Source organism: Oncorhynchus clarkii, chromosome 15 (genome assembly GCF_045791955.1).
Source record: "Oncorhynchus clarkii lewisi isolate Uvic-CL-2024 chromosome 15, UVic_Ocla_1.0, whole genome shotgun sequence".
Taxonomy (NCBI): domain Eukaryota; kingdom Metazoa; phylum Chordata; class Actinopteri; order Salmoniformes; family Salmonidae; genus Oncorhynchus; species Oncorhynchus clarkii.
In genome coordinates this window covers 14,658,761-14,684,392 of record NC_092161.1, presented here as the reverse complement: position 1 = coordinate 14,684,392, position 25,632 = coordinate 14,658,761, and the positions used below count along the sequence as shown (strand labels likewise).

Here is a 25,632-nt window from a genome sequence, read left to right as displayed (position 1 = left end):
GTCAAATAATTAACATCCAATCACATTAACCGTTACTCTCTCGTGTAAATTCCACTATGTAGCCAAACGCAGCTGCTGCTCAACGCTGTTCACGTTGGTATCTGTATTGATGGTACAAAAGCCATAATAGGGAGACATAGAGGAGTGGAAACAGTTGCTGTCGACACCACTTGGGTACACTGCAGCATCCAACGAGAGGCTCTTGCTGCCAAGGGAATGCCTGACAGCTTGAAAGACGTTTTGGACACTACAGTGAAAAGGGTTCACATTGTTAAGCAAGTTCCCTGTGTATTTTCTGTACTATGCAATGATATGGGCAGTGACCATGTAACGCTTTTACAACATACAAAAGTGTGCTGGTTATCAAGAGGCAAAGTATTGACATGTTTTTTTGAGTTGAGAGACGAGCTTAAGGTTTTCTTTACTGACCAAAATTTTCACTTGTCTGACCGCTTGCATGATGACGAGTTTCTCACACGACTGGCCTATCTGGATGATGTTTTTTCTCGCCTGAATAATCTGAATCTAGGATTACAGGAACTCTCCGCAACTATATTTGATGAGCGAGACAAAATTGAGGCTGATTAAGAAGTTGGAGCTCTTTTCTGTCTGCATTAACAAGGACAACACACAGGTCTTTCCATCATTGTATGATTTTTTTTGTGCGCAAATGAACTCAAGCTGACGGACGATGTCAAATGTCATATAGCGAAGCACCTGAGTGAGTTGGGTGTGCAATTACGCAGGTACTTTCTGAAATGGATGATACGAACAGCTGGATTCATTATCCCGATATCTGAACAAGAGAGCCTCAAAATTGCAACATGCAGTTCTGTGAAATTGGAATTGAATCAGAAGCCACTGCCAGATTTCTGGATTGGGCTGCGCTCAGAGTATCATGCCTTGGCAAATCACGCTCTTAAAACACTGATGCCCTTTGCAACCACATACCTATGTGAGAGTGGGTCCTCGGGCACAGACTGTGTGTGGAAAATGATTTAAGACTGAGACTCTCTCCAATACAACCCAACATTGCAGTTATGTGCATTCTTTCAAGCACACCCTTCTCATGAACCTGTGGTAAGTTATTCACAATTTTCGATGAATAAATAAGGTTTTATATGTAAGATGGTTAAATAAACAGCAAGATTATTGATTATTATTATTTGTGCCCTGGTCCGATAAGAGCTCTTTGTCACTTCCCACGAACCGGGTTATGACAAAAACTCACACTCATTCTTATGTTTAATTAATGTATTGTATAGTGTGTGTGTGGCAGGTTTACAATGATGGCAAAAAACAACATTTGAGAGTACGCCGACCCTGGTGCTAGAGGGGTACGCAGCTGGAGGTTGAATGTTTGAAGGGGAACGGGACTATAAAAAGTTTGGGAACCACTGATCTACACAGAATAGCCCATAGTAACAGAGCAAAAAACAGGTTTGTAGAAATGTTTACATATTTATTAACATTTTGAAAACATACTTATTTACATAAGTATCCAGACCCTTTGCTATGAGACTCGAAATTGAGCTCAGGTGCATCCTGTTTCCAGTGATCATCCTTGAGGTGTTTCTACAACTTGATTGGAGTACACCTGTGGTATAATCAATTGATTGATTGATTTGGAAAGGCACACACCACTCTATTTAAGATCCCACAGTTGACTGCATGTCAGGGCAAAAACTAAGACATAAGGTCGAAGGAATTGTCCGTAGAGCTCCGAGGCAGGATTGTGTCAAGGCACAGATCTAGGGAAGGGTACCAAAAAATGTCTGCAGCATTGAAGGTCCCTAAGAACACAGTGGCCTCCATCATTCTTAAATGGAAGAAGTTTTGAACCTAGAGCTGGCCACCCAGCCAAACTGAGCAAATAGGGAGAAGGACCTTGGTCAGGGAGGTGACCAAAGAACCCAATGGTCACTCGGACAGAGCTCCAGAGTTCCTCTGTGGCGATGGGAGAACCATCTCTGCAGCACTCCACCAATCAGGCCTTTATGGTAGAGTGACCAGACGGAAGCCGTTCCTCAGTAAAAGGCATATGACAGCCTGCTTGGAGTTTGCCAAAAGGCACCTAAAGACTCTCAGACCATGAGAAACAAGATTATCTTGTCTGATGAAACCAAGATTGTACTCTTTGCCCTGAATGCCAAGTGTCATGTTTGGAAGAAACCTGGCAACATCCCTATGGTGAAGCATGGTGGTGGCAGCCTCATGCTTTGGGGATGTTTTTCAGTGGTAGGGACTGGGAGACTAGTCAGGATCCAGGAAAAGATGAACGCAGCAAAGTACAGAGAGATCATTGATGGCAACCTTCAGAGCGATCAGGATTTCAGACTGAGGGCGAAGGTTCACCTTCCAACAGGACAACGACTCTAAGCACACAGCCAAGACAACTCAGGAGTGTTTTCTTGACAAAGTCTCTGAATGTCCTTGAGTGGCCCAGACAGAGCCCGGACTTGAACCCGATTTGAACATCTCTGGAGAGACCTGAAAATAGCTGTGCAGCAACGCTCCTCATCCAAGCTGACAGAGGATCTGCAGAGAAGAATGGGAGAAACTCCCCAAATACAGATGTGTCAAGCTTGTAGCGTCATACCCAATAAGACTCGAGGCTGTAATCACTACCAAAGGAGCTTCAACAAAGTACTGAATACTTATGTAAATGTGATATTTACGGTTTTATTTTTAATACATTTGCAAAAATGTATAGAAACCCATTTTTGTTTTGTCATTAAGGGGTATTGTGTGAAGATTGATGAGAGGAAAAAATCCTATTTAATCCATTTTAGAAAAAGACTCTAAAGTAACTGTGGAAATATTGAAGGGATCTGAATTCTTTCCGAAGGCACTGTAAAGTGTAGTAGAATGAAATGGGTTTTTCATATCTCATAAAAATACTAATTTAAAATCAGATGTATTGTCACATACACTGGATAGGTGCAGTGAGATGTGTTGTTTTACATGGTCAGCCATAGTAGTACGGCACCTCTGAAACAAATTAGTGGTAAGTGCCTTGCTCCAGGGCAGGCACATTGACTGATTTTTCACCTTGTCGGCTTGGGTATTCGAACCAGCGACCTTTCGGTTACTGGCCCACCGCTAGGCTACCTGCCGTGTCCTCTACACTTCATGCGCTCAGCCATTCTTTGAATTGTCTTTTTTGCAATCAGTGATTGAGTTATATTATTAGCCTAAATTATAACTATCCAATCTACTCATCACATTACGAATAGTAGGCTGTCTTGCGTAAGTCTACAAATGCGATGATGTATGGAGTGCTTTTTTTTGGGGGAGGGGGGTGCTTCCCCAAATTTAAAACTCACACGCCGTTTATGCAGAGGCTAGTGATTCTACTGTTCCTTACTGGTCTTGTTGAGGAAAAGTGAATGTGAACTGTTATTCTAACAGACACACCTCATTGAATCCTCCACTTCTATGTTCTGTTAATATGAATTGCCATAATCAGAATGTTATTTATGTTATTCTGAGCACCGTGGGTGGACGCTCTAATCAGGTTACGCACCCAATGCATGTGGGTCCGGTTTATTTCTCAAATGACCGGTAAATTAAAATTCTGCCGGTCAAATGTCCAGCGCCACATTTTCAAAACGGAAACCCCGGTGTGTCTGTGTGCACGCATGTGTCTATGGGGGGTCTCTGGGGTGTTTTATGGCCCTGTTTTATTGTCCTCTGCCAAATTCTTGGAAGGACTTCAAAACAACAACATCACCCTGACACCCCCCCTATCCTCCTCCCCCTTGTCCCCTGGGGAGGTCAAAGGCAGGTCAGGGGTTCAACTGTAAGTTGAAGCATGTTGTTGTTCCTGGAATAGAGGGAACAGAGGGAGGAAGGATTCACCACTATCTGACCTCTCATTCAACTGGCTCTTTCCTGCTCTAGTTACGCCGCTCCACACATGGATTGAAATTGAAGGGGATGTTGTGTATAGCTGCTCCTTTGGGCCCAAGTGGTGGGTGTTTTGAATACGTTATGTGTCCTGAGGTTTACTGTGTGTGTGTGTGTGTGTGTGTCCTGATGTTGACTGTGTGTGTGTGTCCTGAGGTTTACTGTGTGTGTGTGTGTGTGTGTGTGTCCTGAGGTTTACTGTGTGTGTGTGTGTCCTGAGGTTTACTGTGTGTGTGTGTGTGTGTGTGTGTAGGTTGGGCCCAAGTGGTGGGTGTTTTGAATAAGTTATGTGTGTCCTGAGGTTTACTGTGTGTGTGTGTGTCCTGAGGTTTACTGTGTGTGTGTGTGTGTGTGTGTGTAGGTTGGGCCCAAGTGGTGGGTGTTTTGAATAAGTTATGTGTGTCCTGAGGTTTACTGTGTGTGTGTGTGTGTGTGTGTGTGTGTGTGTGTGTGTGTAGGTTGGGCCCATGTGGTGTGTGCCCTTTACATCCCTGAAGTGGAGTTTGCTAACGTCTCCACCATGGAACCCATCGTACTGCAGTCTGTCCCCCACGATCGCTACAACAAGGTACACACACACACACACACACACTTCACTCTGTCCCTACATTTCTGAGTGTGTGACTGGATGTGTTTTCTCATGTGTGTGTGTAGACGTGTTATATCTGTGAAGACCAGGGCAGAGAGAGTAAAGCTGCCACCGGAGCCTGCATGACCTGCAACAAACATGGCTGCCGACAAGCCTTCCACGTCACATGGTGAGCGAGCCCCTTTCAAATACCTATAGCTTTATTTACACATGTTCACATTGTGAGCCACATTAAAATATCTAAAACTTTATTAACACAGCAAAAAATACATCACTGTCCATCTGTTAACATAGTAAATACATCTCTCTCTGTCTTTAGTGTCTCCATTTTTTGACACATATCTCTGTTCCCTTCTCTCTCTTGACACTACCTCTCTCTCCTCAGTGCCCAGTTTGCTGGGTTGTTGTGTGAGGAGCAGGGGTCGGACGCAGACAACGTCAAATACTGTGGCTACTGCAAGTACCATTACAGCAAACTGGTAAGATCTCTTTCTCTCTCTTTCTCTCTTTCTCTACTATTTTTCCCAACTGTCTTACTGTGCTTGGGAGGAGGAATGCCTCTCACCTCAGAAACCTGGAATCTAGTTTTGTTTGAATAGACCTCTCACATTCTTGCTTCCCTCTGTCTGAGCTTCGTGAAGGCCCACACTTCCCCAATACACACACACACACACACACACACACACACACACACACACACACACCTCATTTCTTGAATGACTTGGCACTCTCTCCTCTGCCAATTACAACTGCTGAAAGTGGAGCCATCCGTTAATCTCCACCCGCTCTAGCTCCTCTCTCACTCTTTAATTTTTCTCTTCCTCCCTCCTTCCCTTCTCGCTCTCTTCCTCCCTCCTTCCCTTCTCGCTCTCTTCCTCCCTCCTTCCCTTCTCGCTCTCTTCCTCCCTCCTTCCCTTCTCGCTCTCTTCCTCCCTCCTTCCCTTCTCGCTCTCTTCCTCCCTCCTTCCCTTCTCGCTCTCCCTCCCTCCTTCCCTTCTCGCTCTCCCTCCACCCAAACATCCATTCCTTCTCTCAAGCTTCTCTCCTTCCCCCTCTCCAGCCTTCTCTCCCCCACCCCCATCCCTCTCCCCCTCCATCAACCCCATCTAATCTCATTGACAAATCAGCAGTGCCTCCCAGGCCCTTTGTCCCCTTCACCCTCTACCCCCCTGCCCCCTGTATGCTAAGCCCAGGCCGGGTGCAGCGGTTTGGGTTACAGCGGCAGGGCGAGGTCTCTAGGGTCTGGAGCTCCACTCTGACACTGGACCTCTGCACCGGACGACAGCCCCAGTCCACAGGGCTTCCTCTCTGGCTGTCTGGGGCTGGGAGAGTGGAAGGGGTGGAGGGTGAGGGGTACTGGGGTTAGGGTTACAAGTGGGTAAAGAGATGCTTACCAATTCACATTTGTACACACCACTCCACACAGACACACAATAAATGCTTTCACTCACACACCCATACACTCGCTCTCTCTTTCCCTCTCTTCTCTCCCTCTCAGAGCTCTTTGGAGCGAGAGCTCCGGCTGTGTCACAGATTTTGTGCTCCACCCCTACCATCCATCAAGGGGAAAAATACACACACACACAAAGTGGGGGGAAGGATTCTGACTGAAGCATTGGGGTTTAAATGGGGGTGGGTAGCATTAGATAAAGCAATGGCTTTACATTATTTAGTGTCCTTTGCGCGCGCATGCACACACACACACACACACACACACACACAGTGATGACATTTTATGATGTTAACACATGCTTATAGTTCTATTGATCCTGTGTAATGGCTTTGTATGGTGGGGTCTGATATAATTAGTCTGGTACAGAATAGAGGAGAAGAGAAACACATGAGAAGGAATCAATGACAGACAAGCCAATGTTGGCAGCAGAATGGATTTCATAAGACGCCATTTACAGGTCTTGTCGCGACATTGTGATGTTTTTACATGAATAACCCTCTGTGGGGTCAATGGGGTCATAGATAATGATGTTCTCTTACAGTAGACAAGAAAGGGCTCAGCGTTTGTTTTCCTTCAATAGTTTGGTGGTAAATCTAGTCAACTTGAAATAGTCTGCGGTTGGTATATTGTGCCTGGGAGATGTAGAGGAGGGGAAGGGTCCTTTCAGTGTGTGTGTACATTTTAGGGCTGGCACAGTTACCTTATTATGGATGAACACCGTCATGAAGATCAAATGAAATAACCGTAACAAAATGTTTTTTTTTTTGGGGGGGGGGGGGGCGACTAACGACTAACAACTGACTGAAGACAGGACGGCTGGGTCTGTTTCTTTAGTAACATGGACTCTTAACAACGTGCTGAAACAAGCAAGGAACAGGGTTGGAACCTCTAACCCTGGCAATTTGACTGGTAAACTCATGGGTACACTCGCAATGGCTACCTGGTATTGTGATGCATTCATTTCCATGGTATTGTAGAATGTTCATTCAATGTATGTTAACTGATATCATATGGCTCATGCAATGTAGTGCTGTCCCAGACCCCCAAAACATCTTGGTCGACCAAGAGTCGTCTGTTCTTTCGACCAATCGGCTGGTCGAAATGTTAAAACGTGAGTTTTTCCATATATAGACACACCCTATGCGTTAATATTTGTTTTACTATATGTAGGCTACTGAGCTTATCTGATGCTTTAAGCACACTGTGATTAAATATTTAAGACACACAAATGACTCAAGAGGGAGCCAGAGAAAAAAACCTCTTCCCAAACCACCGCCTCCTGCTGCTTCTGGCCTTCGCAAATTGTGCCATTATGCTCCCGAGTTGCCAGTAATAGGCTACGCCTGGGGTCAGCAACCTTTTCTATTTGGAGTGCCAATTTATCTTTCCATTTTCACCGATCCGCCGTGCCAGTTATGATTTTCATATGCACATTTTTGTGGAACAGTTTCATTTATTTTATAATAAAGCCTTCGTAGCTCAAAATCATTGTCGTCTGATTAATACAAAATTCTATCTAAATCAAAATGATACAAATGTAAAAGTAACTTCTATTGCCAACTATGTAAAAAATAGCCAACAAATAAAAACATTGCAGGCTGCGGGTAGAAAATATCCTGATAAAAAGAAATCACATTGGCTAGCATGGCCCGTCTGCAAGGAACTTGAAACATTATATAAACTTGGTCCAGTCTGAAGCTGGTGCTAACAAACTTGCGACATTGTATAACATATTCTGGGCCCTCAGTTTCCAGCTCCAGTGAGCTCCGGGCAGACACAGCTTTAGGCTATTTGCGCAAGGGATAAGAAGTAATCCAGTAGGCCTATTTTATGACGTTCCATCGGATCAGAGCATGACATTTTTCTCCCTTTCACGCTGAGTGGTTATCGAAAGGGAGAGAGCTTGAAAGATTTTTCGAATGGGCTACATTGAGGAACAATTGTCTTTCTAAAAGTTTGTAAACACAGACCTTGTTACTTGCTGTTTTGAGATGAAGAAACAATGACTGCCATCACTGAGTTGAATGGGCCCGTTTTCTTCACTTCATTTCTATGGCAGAAAATACAGTCAGAGCAGAGGAGGAGAAAACGCAAGTACATTTGATTTTATGTTCTACTGGTTGTTACGGTGACCGCGGTCAATAACCGTCATTTAAAATGCCACGACTGTCGTAGCCCTAGAGCAGAAATGGCTGATCTTGATGAGGATGGGAGCAACAGAAATATAAATGCATGGTGAGTGGCTCGTGGGTCTCTGTATCCATCCATCATGTAGTCAGTGCTGCCCTATCCTCTTGGGGGGCCCTAAGAATGGTTTTGTTACCTGGTCCTCTACCTTTTTTTAGTTAATTTACTCATAAGTAATATCTATATTTAGCTTTATTTATTTGGTCTTTATTTAGCTTAGGTCTTATGTTCCTCTACCCTTTTTAGTTTATTTATTCATGTATTTTTGTATTTAGATTAGATTTATTTATGTGGTCTATATTTAGCACGGGTCTACGTTAGTAACGTGTAGTTCCTCTATACCTTTAAGTGGGCGAGCATGGTGGGAGGTAATAGGGCTCAGTGCTGGGAAAAACCCTCTGACCAACGAGACCACAAGGTAAGAAACACCCAACATATCTCTACGTGACTGTGACGGACACAGCAACCATACGCCCTCTCTGAACAGATATCTATATATATACACACCCTCTCTGAACAGATATCTATATATATACACACCCTCTCTGAACAGATATATATATATATATATATACACACACACACACACCCACAGACACTGTAGACAGAGGGAACAACACACAGCACATCATTTGAGACAGCTAAGGATAGAGATGCCCGAGCTAAGTTACTTGGCATGAGTGAGGTCAAGTCCTTTGAATTGTTGTCAGGCACCAAGGATCTTGATCTCTAACCAACAACCAACACTTTATAAACCAGTCAGCGTTACCCCACCGACTACGCCACCACTGTGTGAGATAGAGCGCCTTACACATGCATCCCTCCTCCCTTAGAGTTACCATTGATCTAACATGACAGTGTAGGTGTAATCTATGTAGTGGAACCCTAGCTTTCACCTATCCGACCCTATAAGATCCCTCTTTTATTACTAGATGTAAATCAGTGAAGGGTGCACGGTTAAAGGTAGACACAGTAATATTACAGCCTTGTACACAGTGGGGCGGCTTCCTGCTTACACAGATTAGTCCAGGTGTATGAACAGGACCACAGTCATTGGCCATGCATCCTTTTTTTCATTATGACATCAGAGGAAGTCACCCACTCATCAATCTGTTTACCTCACCCGATTGGTCTACTCCTGGTTGCTCCACCCCATTGGATAAAAGTCCTGTGGTCTTCTGATTGGATAACGTGCCAGTAGTCATGCTTTTTGTATTTCAGTCGTAGTTAATTTTTAAAATTACATTATTTTTGTACTGCAAAAGAAAGTAATTGATTTTCTGAACTTGATCTTTTCGAGAGTTTGAGTTTTTAGCTAACATTCTCAATGACACCATGTAGTAAGTGAGGTCATGTAGCATGCTCCTGGGCTGCAGGGTCAGTCAACTAGACTCATGAGTGAGACTATTACCAGGTTTTTTTGGGGTGACACTTTTTTTGTAAAACAGTGATGAAATATGTGTGCGCACATGCATGAAAAAAGCAGAGTTGGCACAGTTGTCTAGTTCCCCCAGTGTTTCCTTCTTTGCCCTGGCTTTTGTTACACAACCTGATTTGCATTAGCAAGAGGACCCATAACCCTCTATCCTTAACCCCCCTCCCTCCACATTCCAGATGTGTGTGCCTACCTATTTCCAAACCCCCCCAGCTAAATAACAATGAGGACTAACAGCTTCTCCTTCCACCAGGCGCTCATATAGCCTGCAGGAAACACACACACACACCGATCGCTCATATAGCCTGCAGGAAACACACACACACACACACCGATCGCTCATATAGCCTGCAGGAAACACACACACACACACACACACACCGGTCGCTCATATAGCCTGCAGGAAACACACACACACACCAGCTGGTCAGAGAGCCTGCAGGAAACACACACACACACACACACACCGGTCGCTCATATAGCCTGCAGGAAACACACACACACACACACACACCGATCGCTCATATAGCCTGCAGGAAACACACACACACACACACACACACACCGGTCACTCATATAGCCTGCAGGAAACACACACACACACCAGCTGGTCAGAGAGCCTGCAGGAAACACACACACACACACACCGGTCTCTCATATAGCCTGCAGGAAACACACACACACACCGGTCTCTCATATAGCCTGCAGGAAACACACACACACACCGGTCGCTCATATAGCCTGCAGGAAACACACACACCAGCTGGTCAGAGAGCCTGCAGGAAACACACACACACACCGGTCGCTCATATAGCCTGCAGGAAACACACACACCAGCTGGTCAGAGAGCCTGCAGGAAACACACACACCAGCTGGACAGAGAGCCTGCAGGAAACACACACACCAGCAGGTCAGAGAGCCTGCAGGAAACACACACACACACACCAGCTGGTCAGAGAGCCTGCAGGAAACACACACACACACCAGCTGGTCAGAGAGCCTGCAGGAAACACACACACACACACCAGCTGGTCAGAGAGCCTGCAGGAAACACACACCAGCTGGTCAGAGAGCCTGCAGGAAACACACACACACACACCAGCTGGTCAGAGAGCCTGCAGGAAACACACACACACACCAGCTGGTCAGAGAGCCTGCAGGAAACACACACACACACACCAGCTGGTCAGAGAGCCTGCAGGAAACACACACACACACACCAGCTGGTCAGAGAGCCTGCAGGAAACACACACACACACACCAGCTGGTCAGAGAGCCTGCAGGAAACACACACACCAGCTGGTCATATAGCCTGCAGGAAACACACACACACCAGCTGGTCAGAGAGCCTGCAGGAAACACACACACACACACCGGTCGCTCATATAGCCTGCAGGAAACACACACACCAGCTGGTCAGAGAGCTTGCAGGAAACACACACACACACCAGCTGGTCAGAGAGCCTGCAGGAAACACACACACACACCAGCAGGTCAGAGAGCCTGCAGGAAACACACACACACACCAGCTGGTCAGAGAGCCTGCAGGAAACACACACACACACCAGCTGGTCAGAGAGCCTGCAGGAAACACACACACACACACCAGCTGGTCAGAGAGCCTGCAGGAAACACACACACACACACCAGCTGGTCAGAGAGCCTGCAGGAAACACACACACCAGCTGGTCAGAGAGCCTGCAGGAAACACACACACACACCAGCTGGTCAGAGAGCCTGCAGGAAACACACACACCGGTCGCTCATATAGCCTGCAGGAAACACACACACACACCAGCTGGTCAGAGAGCCTGCAGGAAACACACACACCAGCTGGTCAGAGAGCCTGCAGGAAACACACACACACACACCAGCTGGTCAGAGAGCACCATGGGACCGTGCAGCCGTCATACCGTTCAGGAAGGAGACGCGTTCTGTCTCCAAGAGATGAACGTACTTTGGTGCGAAAAGTGCAAATCAATCCCAGAACAACAGCAAAGGACCTTGTGAAGATACTGGAGGAAACAGGTACAAAAGTATCTATATCCACAGTAAAACAAGTCCTATATCGACATAACCTGAGAGGCCGCTCAGCAAGGAAGAAGCCACTGCTCAAAAACCGCCATAAAAAAAGCCTGACTACGGTTTGCAACTGCACATGGGAACAAAGATCGTACTTTTTGGAGAAATGTCCTCTGGTCTGATGAAGCAAAAATAGAACTGTTTGGTCATAATGACCATCGTTATGTTTGGAGGAAAAAGGGGGAGGCTTGCAAGCTGAAGAACACCATCCCAACCGTGAAACACGGAGTGGCAGCATCATGTTGTGGGGGTGCTTTGCTGCAGGAGGGACTGGTGCACTTCACAAAATAGAATGCAGCATAAGGAAGAAAAATTATGTGGATATATTGAAGCAACATCTCAAGACATCAGTCAGGAAGTTAAAGCTTGGTCGCAAATGGGTCTTCCAAAGGGACAATGACCCCAAGCTACTTCCAAAGTTGTGGCAAAATGGCTTAAGGACAACAAAGTCAAGGTATGGGAGTGGCCATCACAAAGCCCTGACCTCAACCCTATAGACAATTTGTGGGCAGAACTGAAAAAGCGTGTGCGAGCAAGGAGGCCTACAAACCTGACTCAGTTACACCAGCTCTGTCATGAGGAATGGGCCAAAATTCACCCAACTTATTGTGGGAAGCTTGTGGAAGGCTACCTGAAACATTTGACCCAAGTTAAACTATTAGGGATTTTTTTTACTGTGATTAAATGTCAGGAATTGTGAATAACGGAGTTTAAATATTTGGCTAAGGTGTAAACTTCCGACATTGACTGTACATTAACACACAAACAGCAAATCCTCAATATCTTTTTTCTCATAGGACTAAAAGTACCGGAGAGCTCTTTTACTTGCACATCGTAAGGGTCCACCCCTCTGCAGCGCCCCGTTGAGGGGCGGCAGATAGCATAGCAGGTAGGAGCTTTGGGCCAGTAACCGAAAGGTTGCTGGATCAAATCCCCGAGGGACAAGGTAAAAATGTGCCGTTCTGCCCCTCAGCAAGGCAGTTATCACCACCCGGGGAACAGTGGGTTGACGTGGATGTCGACCTAAGGCAGCCCCCCGCACCGGTCTGATTCAGAAGAGTTGGGTTAAACACAGAAGACACATTTCAGTTGAATGCATTCAGTTGTACAGCTGACTAGGATTCCCCTTTCCCAACACACCCCACTCAGCTTTAGGATCTTAGTGAAACATTCATTATTGGTTTCAGGTGTGTTAGGTCAAGGCCAGAGTGACAACAGTACAGCAGACCACCAGGGCCAGGACTGAGCAGCCCAGCAGCTTGGGATTGACGTGGGCATGTTTTCAATACAGACTCCTTTAGTCATACAACATTTTCCCACTCTTAAATGGTAGGCTATAAAAATATCTCAAAAGAAAGTACCAGTCTCTCCAATTCTGCTCTCTTCAAACGACATCTAGCATATTGGCTGATATAGACCAGTATTACAATGTAAGGGACATGTGAGAATCTCAGGTAATTTAAAACATATTTCGGAAATTATGTTTGCGCATTTGATATTGCCTGTAGGGCACAACATTGCTGGAACCATGGCTGGCAAGTGAGCTGCGACACATACGCCTAAAATAACATTGCGGGACTGAGGTTGGATTTGGGAGCGTTCATGCGGACAGAAAGCCAGCAGTTGCGGGCGGGAGCGGGATGAAGAGGTCGGTCCGCGCAGACCTCTACTGTGCACCATGACAGCAAAGTCTGTAACGTTATTTATTACTGTCAGTGTGAAAAGTAGGGAATTAGCTAGGGAAACTGACTGAACAATAACGTTAAATTGCCATACTGACTAATAAAACTAACATTGCAAGGTCAGAAAATCAATCTTAAATCGGTTGGCTGATGGTTTTGTCGTTTTGATTCAGGACTAGTGAGATTGATGCAACAAGAATAGATTACGTTAACCAATTTTTTGCCAACTCTCTCGAACAGTAAATCAACTGGCGAAAGCTAGCCAATATCATTTACTTCTGAAACGAGACAAAACAAAGACTACAAAACATTTCCTTACAAACAACAGCTGTTAGCGATATGAAGTGGCTATTATTACTATCTATCTGACAGATAACTAGAGGCTAGCGCTGACCTGGCCTGGTAGCTGCTAGTATAGTTTATTCATTCACCTCTGTGGAGAGGGGATGAAACATTAGCTAACCTTACATATCATTGACAATACTAACTCAGCACTGCTAATAACCACTAGTTTTTTTAATGTTAAGTTAAACAGCAGTTAACATGCCAGCTACATCAATCAACTAAATATTAGCCAGCCTTCCAGAAGCCTTGCCTTTACACCTCCTCTCAGCCTGCTCTGTGGTGTCCGTGTGGTCCCAGCTGAACACTCCAAACAGCCTACACGACGGCACCGAGGCGTCCATATGGTCCTAAAGCACTCTGTTGCCGGGGTTTTGTATCACATTGCCATGATAAAACTGTGTGTGTGTGGGAGGGGGCGGGGGAGGGGGGGGGGGGGGGGGTGCAATTTCATGATGGTGGGGGGCAAGACCCCTGTCCCCGGTGAAAGTTGCACCTCTGCGTGTGTGTGTGCATGTACCTACATGTACGTGTGCAACTAAGGGTGTAAATTGAGTTTTGAGGGGATTAGGCCATGGATTGGGTAGAATCTCTCACTGGGAAGACAGAAAACCATGTGTCTGCTAAATGGCAGAGAGAAACTCTCTTCTGTCTTAAACACTTTGTGGTTATTTTATTTTCATTGTGGTAGAGCCATCCTTTCAGCTCAGCCCGGGGCTGGGAATTAAAGATACATTTTCTCTTTCTCTCTTCCATAAGAGATGCCCAACCCAAACACTCATCTGTCTCATCCTCTACTTTCCTGCCCTTCCGTAACGCTTATCCCTCCCTTCTCTCTCTCCTCAGAAACACAAAGAGAGGGAGAGACACAAACTCAAACACAAGAAGATTCTAGAGCTTTCCCCCACCCTCGCTCCAACTCTCATGGTCACCTCAGACAAGGTGAGCCCACTCCTCCTTTCCGCCCTGCTTCTCTCTCTCTATTTCTCTCTGTCTCTCCATCTCACTCTGTGGGTTTAATGTGAGGTGAACATTGACTAGCTCTGTTAGGCATTAGGGCTGGACTGACCTTTCTCATGCTCCACTCCTCCTCTCTCTCCTTTCCTTTCTTCTCCACTCCTCCTCTCCTTTCCTTTCTTCTCCACTCCTCCTCTCCTTTCCTTTCTTCTCCACTCCTCCTTTCCTTTCTTCTCCACTCCTCTCTCCTTTCCTTTCTTCTCCGCTCCTCCTCTCTCTCCTTTCCTTTCTTCTCCGCTCCTCCTCTCTCTCCTTTCCTTTCTTCTCCGCTCCTCCTCTCTCTCCTTTCCTTTCTTCTCCACTCCTCCTCTCCTTTCCTTTCTTCTCCACTCCTCTCTCTCCTTTCCTTTCTTCTCCACTCCACTCCTCTCCTTTCCTTTCTTCTCCACTCCACTCCTCCTTTCCTTTCTTCTCCACTCCACTCCTCCTTTCCTTTCTTCTCCATCCTCTCGCTCCTTTCCTTTCTTCTCCACTCCTCCTCTCCTTTCCTTTCTTCTCCACTCCTCCTCTCCTTTCCTTTCTTCTCCACTCCTCCTCTCCTTTCCTTTCTTCTCCACTCCTCCTCTCCTTTCCTTTCTTCTCCACTCCTCCTCTCCTTTCCTTTCTTCTCCACTCCTCCTCTCCTTTCCTTTCTTCTCCACTCCTCCTCTCCTTTCCTTTCTTCTCCACTCCTCCTTTCCTTTCTTCTCCACTCCTCCTTTCCTTTCTTCTCCACTCCTCCTTTCCTTTCTTCTCCACTCCTCCTTTCCTTTCTTCTCCACTCCTCCTTTCCTTTCTTCTCCACTCCTCCTCTCTCTCCTTTCCTTTCTTCTCCACTCCACTCCTCCTCTCCACTCCTCTCTTCTCCTTCCCTCATCTCCTTCCCTCCCTCTCCTCCCTCTCCTCTCCAATCATCCTCTTCTCTCCCCTCCTCTCCTCAACCATCTCCCAGAGCTACAGCAGCGGTGGTGGAGTAGGAGTCTCCTCTTTGCCCACCTCATCTCAGAAGCGATTGGATGACAGTGCCGCGCGTTTCACCACCGCCAACTTCCAGGAAGTGCCTGTGCACTCCGGGAGTGCTAAGGACGCCCCCCCCATGGGGTCAGAGAGCAAACAGGGCTCGGAGGTCAAACAGGGCAAAAAGAGCATTTGCCATGGGATTGGTGTTCAGCGGGGACGCAAGTCCCTCACACCTGGGAAGCCCCTCGCCTCTGCTGTGGTCACTATGGCAACCTCCTCCACTGCCGCCTCCTCCACTGGAACCTTTCATCAAGGTGAGTTTGATACACTGTTTACGTCTATACGTGTGTTTGTGAATGCCTGTGTGTGTGTATGACAGTGGTTGGATGTTGTCCAGAGTGCCAGCGGTAATGTATGACTGTCATCTCCCTGGCTAGATCCTAGCTCCTGTCATCTCTGCCACACACAAACAACACACACAGAGACACTAGAGAGGGACACTCAGACTCCATCAGCCTCCCTTGATCTCTGACCCCTTATGGCAGCATGTGTGTGTGTTTCAGCCTTGAGGGGGCAACTCTGGAGGTCTGACGTGTTGTAAGTTGCATCTAGTGGGATAAGGGTCTTCCAGTCCAACTAGAGACTGAAGAACAAGGAGATGACTATTAGAGATTCTCCCAGTCCAACTAGAGACTGAGGAACAAGGAGATGACTATTAGAGATTCTCCCAGTCCAACTAGAGACTGAGGAACAAGGAGATGACTATTAGAGATTCTCCCAGTCCAACTAGAGACTGAGGAACAAGGACATGACTATTAGAAATTCTCCCAGTCCAACTAGAGACTGAGGAACAAGGAGATGGCTATGAGAGATTCTCCCAGTCCAACTAGAGACTGAGGAACAAGGATATGACTATTAGAGATTCTCCCAGTCCAACTAGAGACTGAGTAACAAGGAGATGGCTATTAGAGATTCTCCCAGTCCAACTAGAGACTGAGGAACAAGGATATGACTATTAGAGATTCTCCCAGTCCAACTAGAGACTGAGTAACAAGGAGATGACTATTAGAGATTCTCCCAGTCCAACTAGAGACTGAGGAACAAGGAGATGACTATTAGAGATTATCCCAGTCCAACTAGAGACTGAGGAACAAGGAGATGACTATTAGAGATTCTCCCAGTCCAACTAGAGACTGAGGAACAAGGAGATGACTATTAGAGATTCTTCCAGTCCAACTAGAGACTGAGGAACAAGGAGATGACTATTAGAGATTCTCCCAGTCCAACTAGAGACTGAGGAACAAGGAGATGGCTATGAGAGATTCTCCCAGTCCAACTAGAGACTGAGGAACAAGGAGATGGCTATGAGAGATTCTCCCAGTCCAACTAGAGACTGAGGAACAAGGAGATGACTATTAGCGATTCTCCCAGTCCACCTAGAGACTGAGGAACAAGGAGATGACTATTAGAGATTCTCCCAGTCCAACTAGAGACTGAGGAACAAGGAGATGACTATTAGAGATTCTCCCAGTCCAACTAGAGACTGAGGAACAAGGAGATGACTATTAGAGATTCTCCCAGTCCAACTAGAGACTGAGGAACAAGGAGATGACTATTAGAGATTCTCCCAGTCCAACTAGAGACTGAGGAACAAGGAGATGACTATTAGAGATTCTTCCAGTCCAACTAGAGACTGAGGAACAAGGAGATGACTATTAGAGATTCTCCCAGTCCAACTAGAGACTGAGGAACAAGGAGATGGCTATGAGAGATTCTCCCAGTCCAACTAGAGACTGAGGAACAAGGAGATGACTATTAGAGATTCTCCCAGTCCAACTAGAGACTGAGGAACAAGGAGATGACTATTAGAGATTCTCCCAGTCCAACTAGAGACTGAGGAACAAGGAGATGACTATTAGAGATTCTCCCAGTCCATCTAGAGACTGAGGAACAAGGAGATGTATATTTGAGGGAAAAGAGACAGAGAGCAAAAAGAACCATTGTTATCTGTTACTGGTGCTTCCATGTGTCTGGCAGTGCCAAAGGGTGTGTGTGTGTTTTAAGTCTGCAAACAGCTTCTCCTCTCTCTCTCCCAGCCCTCCTGCTGTCAAATAAGACATCCTCCACCGTGACTCCTCCTACCTCTGACTTCCTGGGCTTCTCTGATCCGTTGCTGCGCTCTGGAGGCGGGGACTCCTTCTCCCCGCCCTCGTTCAGCCGCTGCCTAGTGAAGCCCAGTGAGCTCACGTCCTCGGAGGGCATGGCGTCGCTCAGCACCTTCGGTTCGATGATGTCGCTTCCTGCCAGCGGTGGCGTAGCCGGCGGTAAACTGTACGAGAACTCTCATAGTGAGCCAACGGGGAACGTTGCTGCTTCGGCCGGCTACAAACGCTCCTCATCATCCTCCTCTTCCTCTGCTGCCTCCTTCTCCTCTGGGCCAGGGATGGGGGGAGAAGTAGGAGAAGAAGGAGTGAAGGGAAAGAAGAAGAGAGGAAACTGGAGGAACCGATATGAACCCTGCTTCAATGCTCCTGACGGCATCAATGCTCCTGACGGCATGGTTACAGACAGACCTGAGCACCACACAGCACCGCTACCTCTCCCTTCATCGTCCTCTTCTCTCTCCTCCACCTCATCCTCCTCTCCTTCCCCCTCCTCTACCAGCGCTCTGCCAGGCCGGCCCGGTGGAGGTGAGAGAGGAGGTCTGCTCTGTGTTGGTGTCAGCAGTGGGATCCAGAAGTCTCCTTCCTTACTGAGGAACGGCAGTGTGCAGATTGATGGAGTCACCTCTACTCCCTCTGGGACCGGTAGGATCCACACACACAAACCACCACTTTCCTCACTCTGTCTTTCATTGCTCATTCTATCAAAGCATGTTTTGTATCAGCAGTCGTGTAATGCCGTGGTGGAGACGATGACTGACCATAAAGCATTACAGGACTAAATGGGAGAGAGCTGCCTAAGGGATGAACAGGCCATTAGAGGTTGTTGTAGTAGACTCTCCCTGTTTGAGAGGAGGGGAAGTTTAGAGTGCTGTGAACCCTGCTGGACAACACTCTGTGTGTGTGTGTGTGTGTGTGTGTGTGTATGTGTGTATGTGTGTATGTGTATGTGTGTGTGTGTGTGTGTGTGTGTGTGTGTGTGTGTGTGTGTGTGTGTGTGTGTGTGTGTGTGTGTGTGTGTGTGTGTGTGTGTGTGTGTGTGTGAAGTGCTCTCTGTCTCGTTTCATCTTGTGTTCTGTTTCTTGGCAACCGCGTCAATGCTTTGGAGTTCCCTTCTGCTGCAGGAAATGTCTAGTTGCATCCTTTTCTCTCTCTGTGTTTCTCTTTCTGTATTTCTCTCTCTTTCTCCCTCTTTATTCCTCACTATATTTGTTCCCCCCATTTCTCTCTCTCTCTCGTTCTCTCCTTCTTTAATCTCTCTACACTCCTCCCTCTTATCCATGCCTCTCTCATTCCTTCCTTTACCCTCCTCTCTCTTTCTCTCTTGCCTCTCCCCTGTTCTGTAAGCTCTCTCAATGTTTGACTTATTGACTTCCACATTTTGTTGTTACAGCCTGATTTCAAAATGGATTCAATTGTGTTGATTTCTCACCCACTTACACAGAATACCCCATAATGACAAAGTGAAAACATGTTTTTAGAATTATTGTTATTAATTTGTTTATTTACATGAAAACAAAGAAAATATTCAATTTGCATAAGTATTCACACCCCTGAGTCAATACATGTTAGAATCATCTTTAGCAGCTATTACAGCTGTGAGTCTTTCTGGGTAAGTCTCTAAGAGCTTTCCACACTTGGATTGTGCAACATTTTGCCCATTATTATTTTCAAAATGTTAAAGCTCTGCCAAATTGGTTGTTGACCATTGCTAGACAACCATTGTCTGGTCTTACCATAGATTTCCAAGCAGATTTAAGTCAAAACTGTAACTCGGCCACTCAGGAACATTCCCTGTCTTCTTGGTAATCAACTCCAGTGTAGATTTGGCCTTGTGTTTTAGGTTATTGTCCTGCTGAAAGGTGAATTCATCTCCCAGTGTCTGGTGGTAAGCAGACTGAACCTCTAGGATTTTGCCTGTGATTTGCTCCATTCCTTGTTCTTTTTTTTTTATCCTGAAAAACTTCCCATTCCTTAACGATTACAAGCATACCCATAACAAGATGCAGCCACCACTATGCTTGAAAATATGGAGAGTGGTACTCAGTAATGTGTTGTATTGGATTTGACCCAAACATAACACTTTGTATTCAGGACAAAAAGTTAATTGCTTTGCCAAATGTTTTGCTGTATTACTTTAGTGCCTTTTTGCAAAAAAGGATGCACGTTTTGGAATATTTGGATTCTTCCTTCTTTTCACTCTGTCAATTAGGTTAGTACTGTGGAGTAACTACAATGTTGTTGATCCCCATCCTCAGTTTTCTCCTACCACAGCCATTAAACTCTGTAACTATTTACAGTCACCATTGGCCTCATGGTGAAATCCCTGAGTGGTTTCCTTCCTCTTCGGCAACTGAGTTAGGAAGGAGGCCTGTATCTTTATAGTGACTGGGTGTATTGATACACCATCCGAAGTGTAATTAATAACTTCACTATGCACAAAGGGATATTCATGGTCAGCTTTTTTTATTTTGACCCATCTACCAATAGGTGCCCTTTGCGAGGCATTGGAAAACCTCCCTTTGACATTATGGAGTATTGTGTGGCCAGTGAACAAAAAAAATCTCAATTTAATCAATTTTAAATTCAGGCTGTAACACAACAAAATATGGAAAAGTCAAGGGGTGTGAGTGTGTGTGTGTGTGTGTGTGTGTGTGTGTGTGTGTGTGTGTGTGTGTGTGTGTGTGTGTGTGTGTGTGTGTGTGTGTGTGTGTGTGTGTGTGTGTGTGTGTGTGTGTGTGTGTGTGTGTGTGTGTGTGTGTGTGTGTGTGTGTGTGTACTGTTAATATTTAGCTGGGGGTTAATGTGGGGCGGTAATGGAGAGTCTTGTCGTTAATCTCATCCCTCCATCCTGTCTCCTGCCGTTCCCGCTGACAGATAGATAGTTAATCTGACAGATTGTTGTGTGTGTGTGTGATGGTTGGGGGCTAAATGGGGGTTATATCTTGTTTGGGTTAATGTTTGATAATACGGGGTGTGTCTGGGTGGGGGGTTAATCAGTGCTGGTTAATGTCATCGGGAGGGCAGCTTGGGTTAAAGTAGGCTTCACGTTTTACAGGCAGGGCTCCAGCCGTCTGATATGTTGGCTGCTGTTCAGTGTAGTATCTCTCCTGGTTTACCCTCTCTAAACCTAGTACATCTCTCCTGGTTTACCCTCTCTAAACCTACTACATCTCTCCTGGTTTACCCTCTCTAAACCTAGTACATCTCTCCTGGTTTACCCTCTCTAAACCTAGTACATCTCTCCTGGTGAGGGTGAGCCCCCCGCAGGCTTAGACGTGGTGGGTCCCTGGCCTGAGGTGGATGGATGGGGGGGTGATGTTGTTAAGTCCTTATTGATCACTTTTGATTGATTCCCAATTGGACAGTCCTACACCGATGTAGCTGAGCTAATGTGACTGTCCCCCCCCCCCCCACACACACACACACACACACATCCCCAGCCATCCTTTCTTATGTGTTGTTGATGATTCACTAGAGGCCATAAAAGCATATTAGCTACATGTGTTCCTGTGTAGACATGAGAAATGTAGCTCCACCGTTCAGCCAGTAGTACTGGAGCCTAGCTTTGGGATGGATATGTGTAGGTGGACCAATACGTAGGGGACAGGTAGCAATATGCCAATACATTTTGTATTTTCAATGACAAGACTTATAATAATGTTATATCTGTAGAGAGTTAACTTCAGATTGCTCGTTTCATAACCTTTTCGATGTGTAGTCCTCTATATAGGACTGGTTCCCGCTAATATGTCTGTGTACAGCGCGCTCTGTGAACGGTGCAACGTCAAACACCTTAAACTCCCTAAAAGCGGTGGTTGTGCCGATTTTCATATGCGCTATTGCAAGCACTGCTGTGTTTCATAGACACAGGAAATCAGTGTTTTGCATAGGGAGCAACACGTTACATTTTCTGGCCTATCCAGACAAAGAGAGGATTTCCTGTGCCTGTGAAACTCACAAGTGCGCTTGCAATAGCGCATATGAATCGGGAGAATCTAGCGGAAGCAACAATAGTAGTCGTTTCTTTTCGCTGTGATCTCAAATGGGATGTATAGCTCTAAACATGTTTTTTTTATATATAATTTAAATAAAGGCCACTTTATCTTGGTCACAGACGGACGAAATCACTTCGTGCACACATTTGTCTGCACACATTTGAATGGTGTCTGTCAGAAAAGTCGATGTTGTCCGTTATGAAATGGTGCTAATATATTTTTGTCACTAAGTATGATCATACAGTATTTATTTGACACTTATATTTAGAAAGCATTTCAGTAATTTCAAGCCCTATTGCCCCACTTTTGTTGAACAGGAAAACAATTATATGCATTTTCATATGTGTGTAATATTTGTACTATGTACTTTAGCTTGTATTCTCAAAAGTGACTACATTTTATAGCAATTTTTTTTAAAACCAGAAATGTGAGTTCCAGACCTTTCTAAAACTATGCAGCATTACCAGTTATTGTTTATGGCCACCTCGTGAAAAATAATTACTTTTGGGTATATCTATTTTCACAGAAATCTACATTTTGCCTTATAATTCAAATCAAATCAAATGTTATTGGTCACATTCACATGGTTAGCAGATGTTATTGGTCACATTCACCTGGTTAGCAGATGTTATTGGTCACATACACATGGTTAGTAGATGTTATTGGTCACATACACATGGTTAGTAGATGTTATTGGTCACATTCACATGGTTAGTAGATGTTATTGGTCACATTCACATGGTTAGTAGATGTTATTGGTCACATTCACCTGGTTAGCAGATGTTATTGGTCACATTCACCTGGTTAGCAGATGTTATTGGTCACATACACATGGTTAGCAGATGTTATTGGTCACATGGTTAGTAGATGTTATTGGTCACATACACCTGGTTAGCAGATGTTATTTGTCACATACACATGGTTAGCAGATGTTATTGGTCACATACACATGGTTAGCAGATGTTATTGGTCACATACACCTGGTTAGCAGATGTCATTGGTCACATTCACATGGTTAGCAGATGTTATTGGTCACATGGTTAGTAGATGTTATTGGTCACATACACCTGGTTAGCAGATGTTATTGGTCACATACACATGGTTAGCAGATGTTATTGGTCACATGGTTAGAAGATGTTATTGGTCACATTCACCTGGTTAGTAGATGTTATTGGTCACATTCACCTGGTTAGTAGATGTTATTGGTCACATACACATGGTTAGCAGATGTTATTGGTCACATGGTTAGTAGATGTTATTGGTCACATACACCTGGTTAGCAGATGTTATTGGTCACATACACATGGTTAGCAGATGTTATTGGTCACATTCACATGGTTAGCAGATGTTATTGGTCACATGGTTAGTAGATGTTATTGGTCACATACACCTGGTTAGCAGATGTTATTGGTCACATACACATGGTTAGCAGATGTTATTGGTCACATGGTTAGTAGATGTTATTGGTCACATACACCTGGTTAGCAGATGTTATTTGTCACATACACATGGTTAGCAGATGTTATTGGTCACATACACATGGTTAGCAGATGTTATTGGTCACATTCACCTGGTTAGCAGATGTTATTGGTCACATACACCTGGTTAGCAGATGTTATTGGTCACATACACCTGGTTAGCAGATGTTATTGGTCACATTCACATGGTTAGCAGATGTTATTGGTCACATACACATGGTTAGCAGATGTTATTGGTCACATGGTTAGCAGATGTTATTGGTCACATGGTTAGCAGATGTTATTGGTCACATTCACATGGTTAGCAGATGTTATTGGTCACATGGTTAGTAGATGTTATTGGTCACATACACCTGGTTAGCAGATGTTATTGGTCACATACACATGGTTAGCAGATGTTATTGGTCACATGGTTAGTAGATGTTATTGGTCACATACACCTGGTTAGCAGATGTTATTTGTCACATACACATGGTTAGCAGATGTTATTGGTCACATACACATGGTTAGCAGATGTTATTGGTCACATTCACCTGGTTAGCAGATGTTATTGGTCACATACACCTGGTTAGCAGATGTTATTGGTCACATACACCTGGTTAGCAGATGTTATTGGTCACATTCACATGGTTAGCAGATGTTATTGGTCACATACACATGGTTAGCAGATGTTATTGGTCACATACACATGGTTAGCAGATGTTATTTGTCACATACACATGGTTAGCAGATGTTATTGGTCACATACACATGGTTAGCAGATGTTATTGGTCACATTCACATGGTTAGCAGATGTTATTGGTCACATACACATGGTTAGCAGATGTTATTGGTCACATACACATGGTTAGCAGATGTTATTGGTCACATACACATGGTTAGCATATGTTATTGGTCACATACACATGGTTAGCAGATGTTATTTGTCACATACACATGGTTAGCAGATGTTATTTGTCACATACACATGGTTAGCAGATGTTATTGGTCACATACACATGGTTAGCAGATGTTATTTGTCACATACACATGGTTAGCAGATGTTATTTGTCACATACACATGGTTAGCAGATGTTATTTGTCACATACACATGGTTAGCAGATGTTATTGGTCACATTCACATGGTTAGCAGATGTTATTGGTCACATACACATGGTTAGCAGATGTTATTGGTCACATACACATGGTTAGCAGATGTTATTGGTCACATACACATGGTTAGCAGATGTTATTGGTCACATACACATGGTTAGCAGCTGTTATTGGTCACATACACATGGTTAGCAGATGTTATTGGTCACATTCACATGGTTAGCATATGTTATTGGTCACATACACATGGTTAGCAGATGTTATTGGTCACATACACATGGTTAGCAGATGTTATTGGTCACATACACATGGTTAGCAGCTGTTATTGGTCACATACACATGGTTAGCAGATGTTATTGGTCACATTCACATGGTTAGCATATGTTATTGGTCACATACACATGGTTAGCAGATGTTATTGGTCACATACACATGGTTAGCAGATGTTATTGGTCACATACACATGGTTAGCAGATGTTATTGGTCACATTCACATGGTTAGCATATGTTATATGGTTAGTTATTGGTCACATACACATGGTTAGCAGATGTTATTGGTCACATACACATGGTTAGCAGATGTTATTGGTCACATGGTCACATACATACACATGGTTAGCAGATGTTATTGGTCACATGGTTAGCAGATGTTATTGGTCACATGTTATTGGTCACATACACATGGTTAGCAGATGTTATTGGTCACACATGGTTAGCAGGTTAGCAGATGTTATTGGTCACATACACATGGTTAGCAGATGTTATTGGTCACATACACATGGTTAGCAGATGTTATTGTCACATATGTTATTGGTCACATACACATGGTTAGCAGATGTTATTGGTCACATACACATGGTTAGCAGATGTTATTGGTCACATACACATGGTTAGCACATTGGTCACATGGTTAGCAGATGTTATTGGTCACATACACATGGTTAGCAGATGTTATTGGTCACATACACATGGTTAGCAGATGTTATTGGTCACATACACATGGTTAGCAGATGTTATTGGTCACATACACATGGTTAGCAGATGTTATTGGTCACATACACATGGTTAGCAGATGTTATTGGTCACATTCACATGGTTAGCAGATGTTATTGGTCACATTCACATGGTTAGCAGATGTTAATGGTCACATACACATGGTTAGCAGATGTTATTGGTCACATACACATGGTTAGCAGATGTTATTGGTCACATTCACATGGTTAGCAGATGTTATTGGTCACATACACATGGTTAGCAGATGTTATT

General features: G+C 44.8%; 1 protein-coding gene across 4 annotated transcripts in view; it reads left to right on the top strand.

Annotated features, from left to right (window-relative positions):
- Nucleotides 1–25,632, top strand: part of LOC139366928 (protein AF-10-like) — a 71,138-nt gene that overhangs the window by 19,910 nt on the left and 25,596 nt on the right. For all 4 annotated transcript variants that reach the window (XR_011626820.1, XM_071104685.1, XM_071104683.1 and 1 more), the window contains 6 exons: nt 4,368–4,477; nt 4,564–4,667; nt 4,884–4,977; nt 14,526–14,621; nt 15,628–15,949; nt 17,732–18,442. Coding sequence is in view for 3 of the 4 variants with exons in the window: in XM_071104685.1 (XP_070960786.1) it covers nt 4,368–4,477; nt 4,564–4,667; nt 4,884–4,977; nt 14,526–14,621; nt 15,628–15,949; nt 17,732–18,442 (1,437 nt within the window). In the remaining variant the exon portion in view is untranslated. The remainder of the gene's footprint in view (nt 1–4,367; nt 4,478–4,563; nt 4,668–4,883; nt 4,978–14,525; nt 14,622–15,627; nt 15,950–17,731; nt 18,443–25,632) is intronic.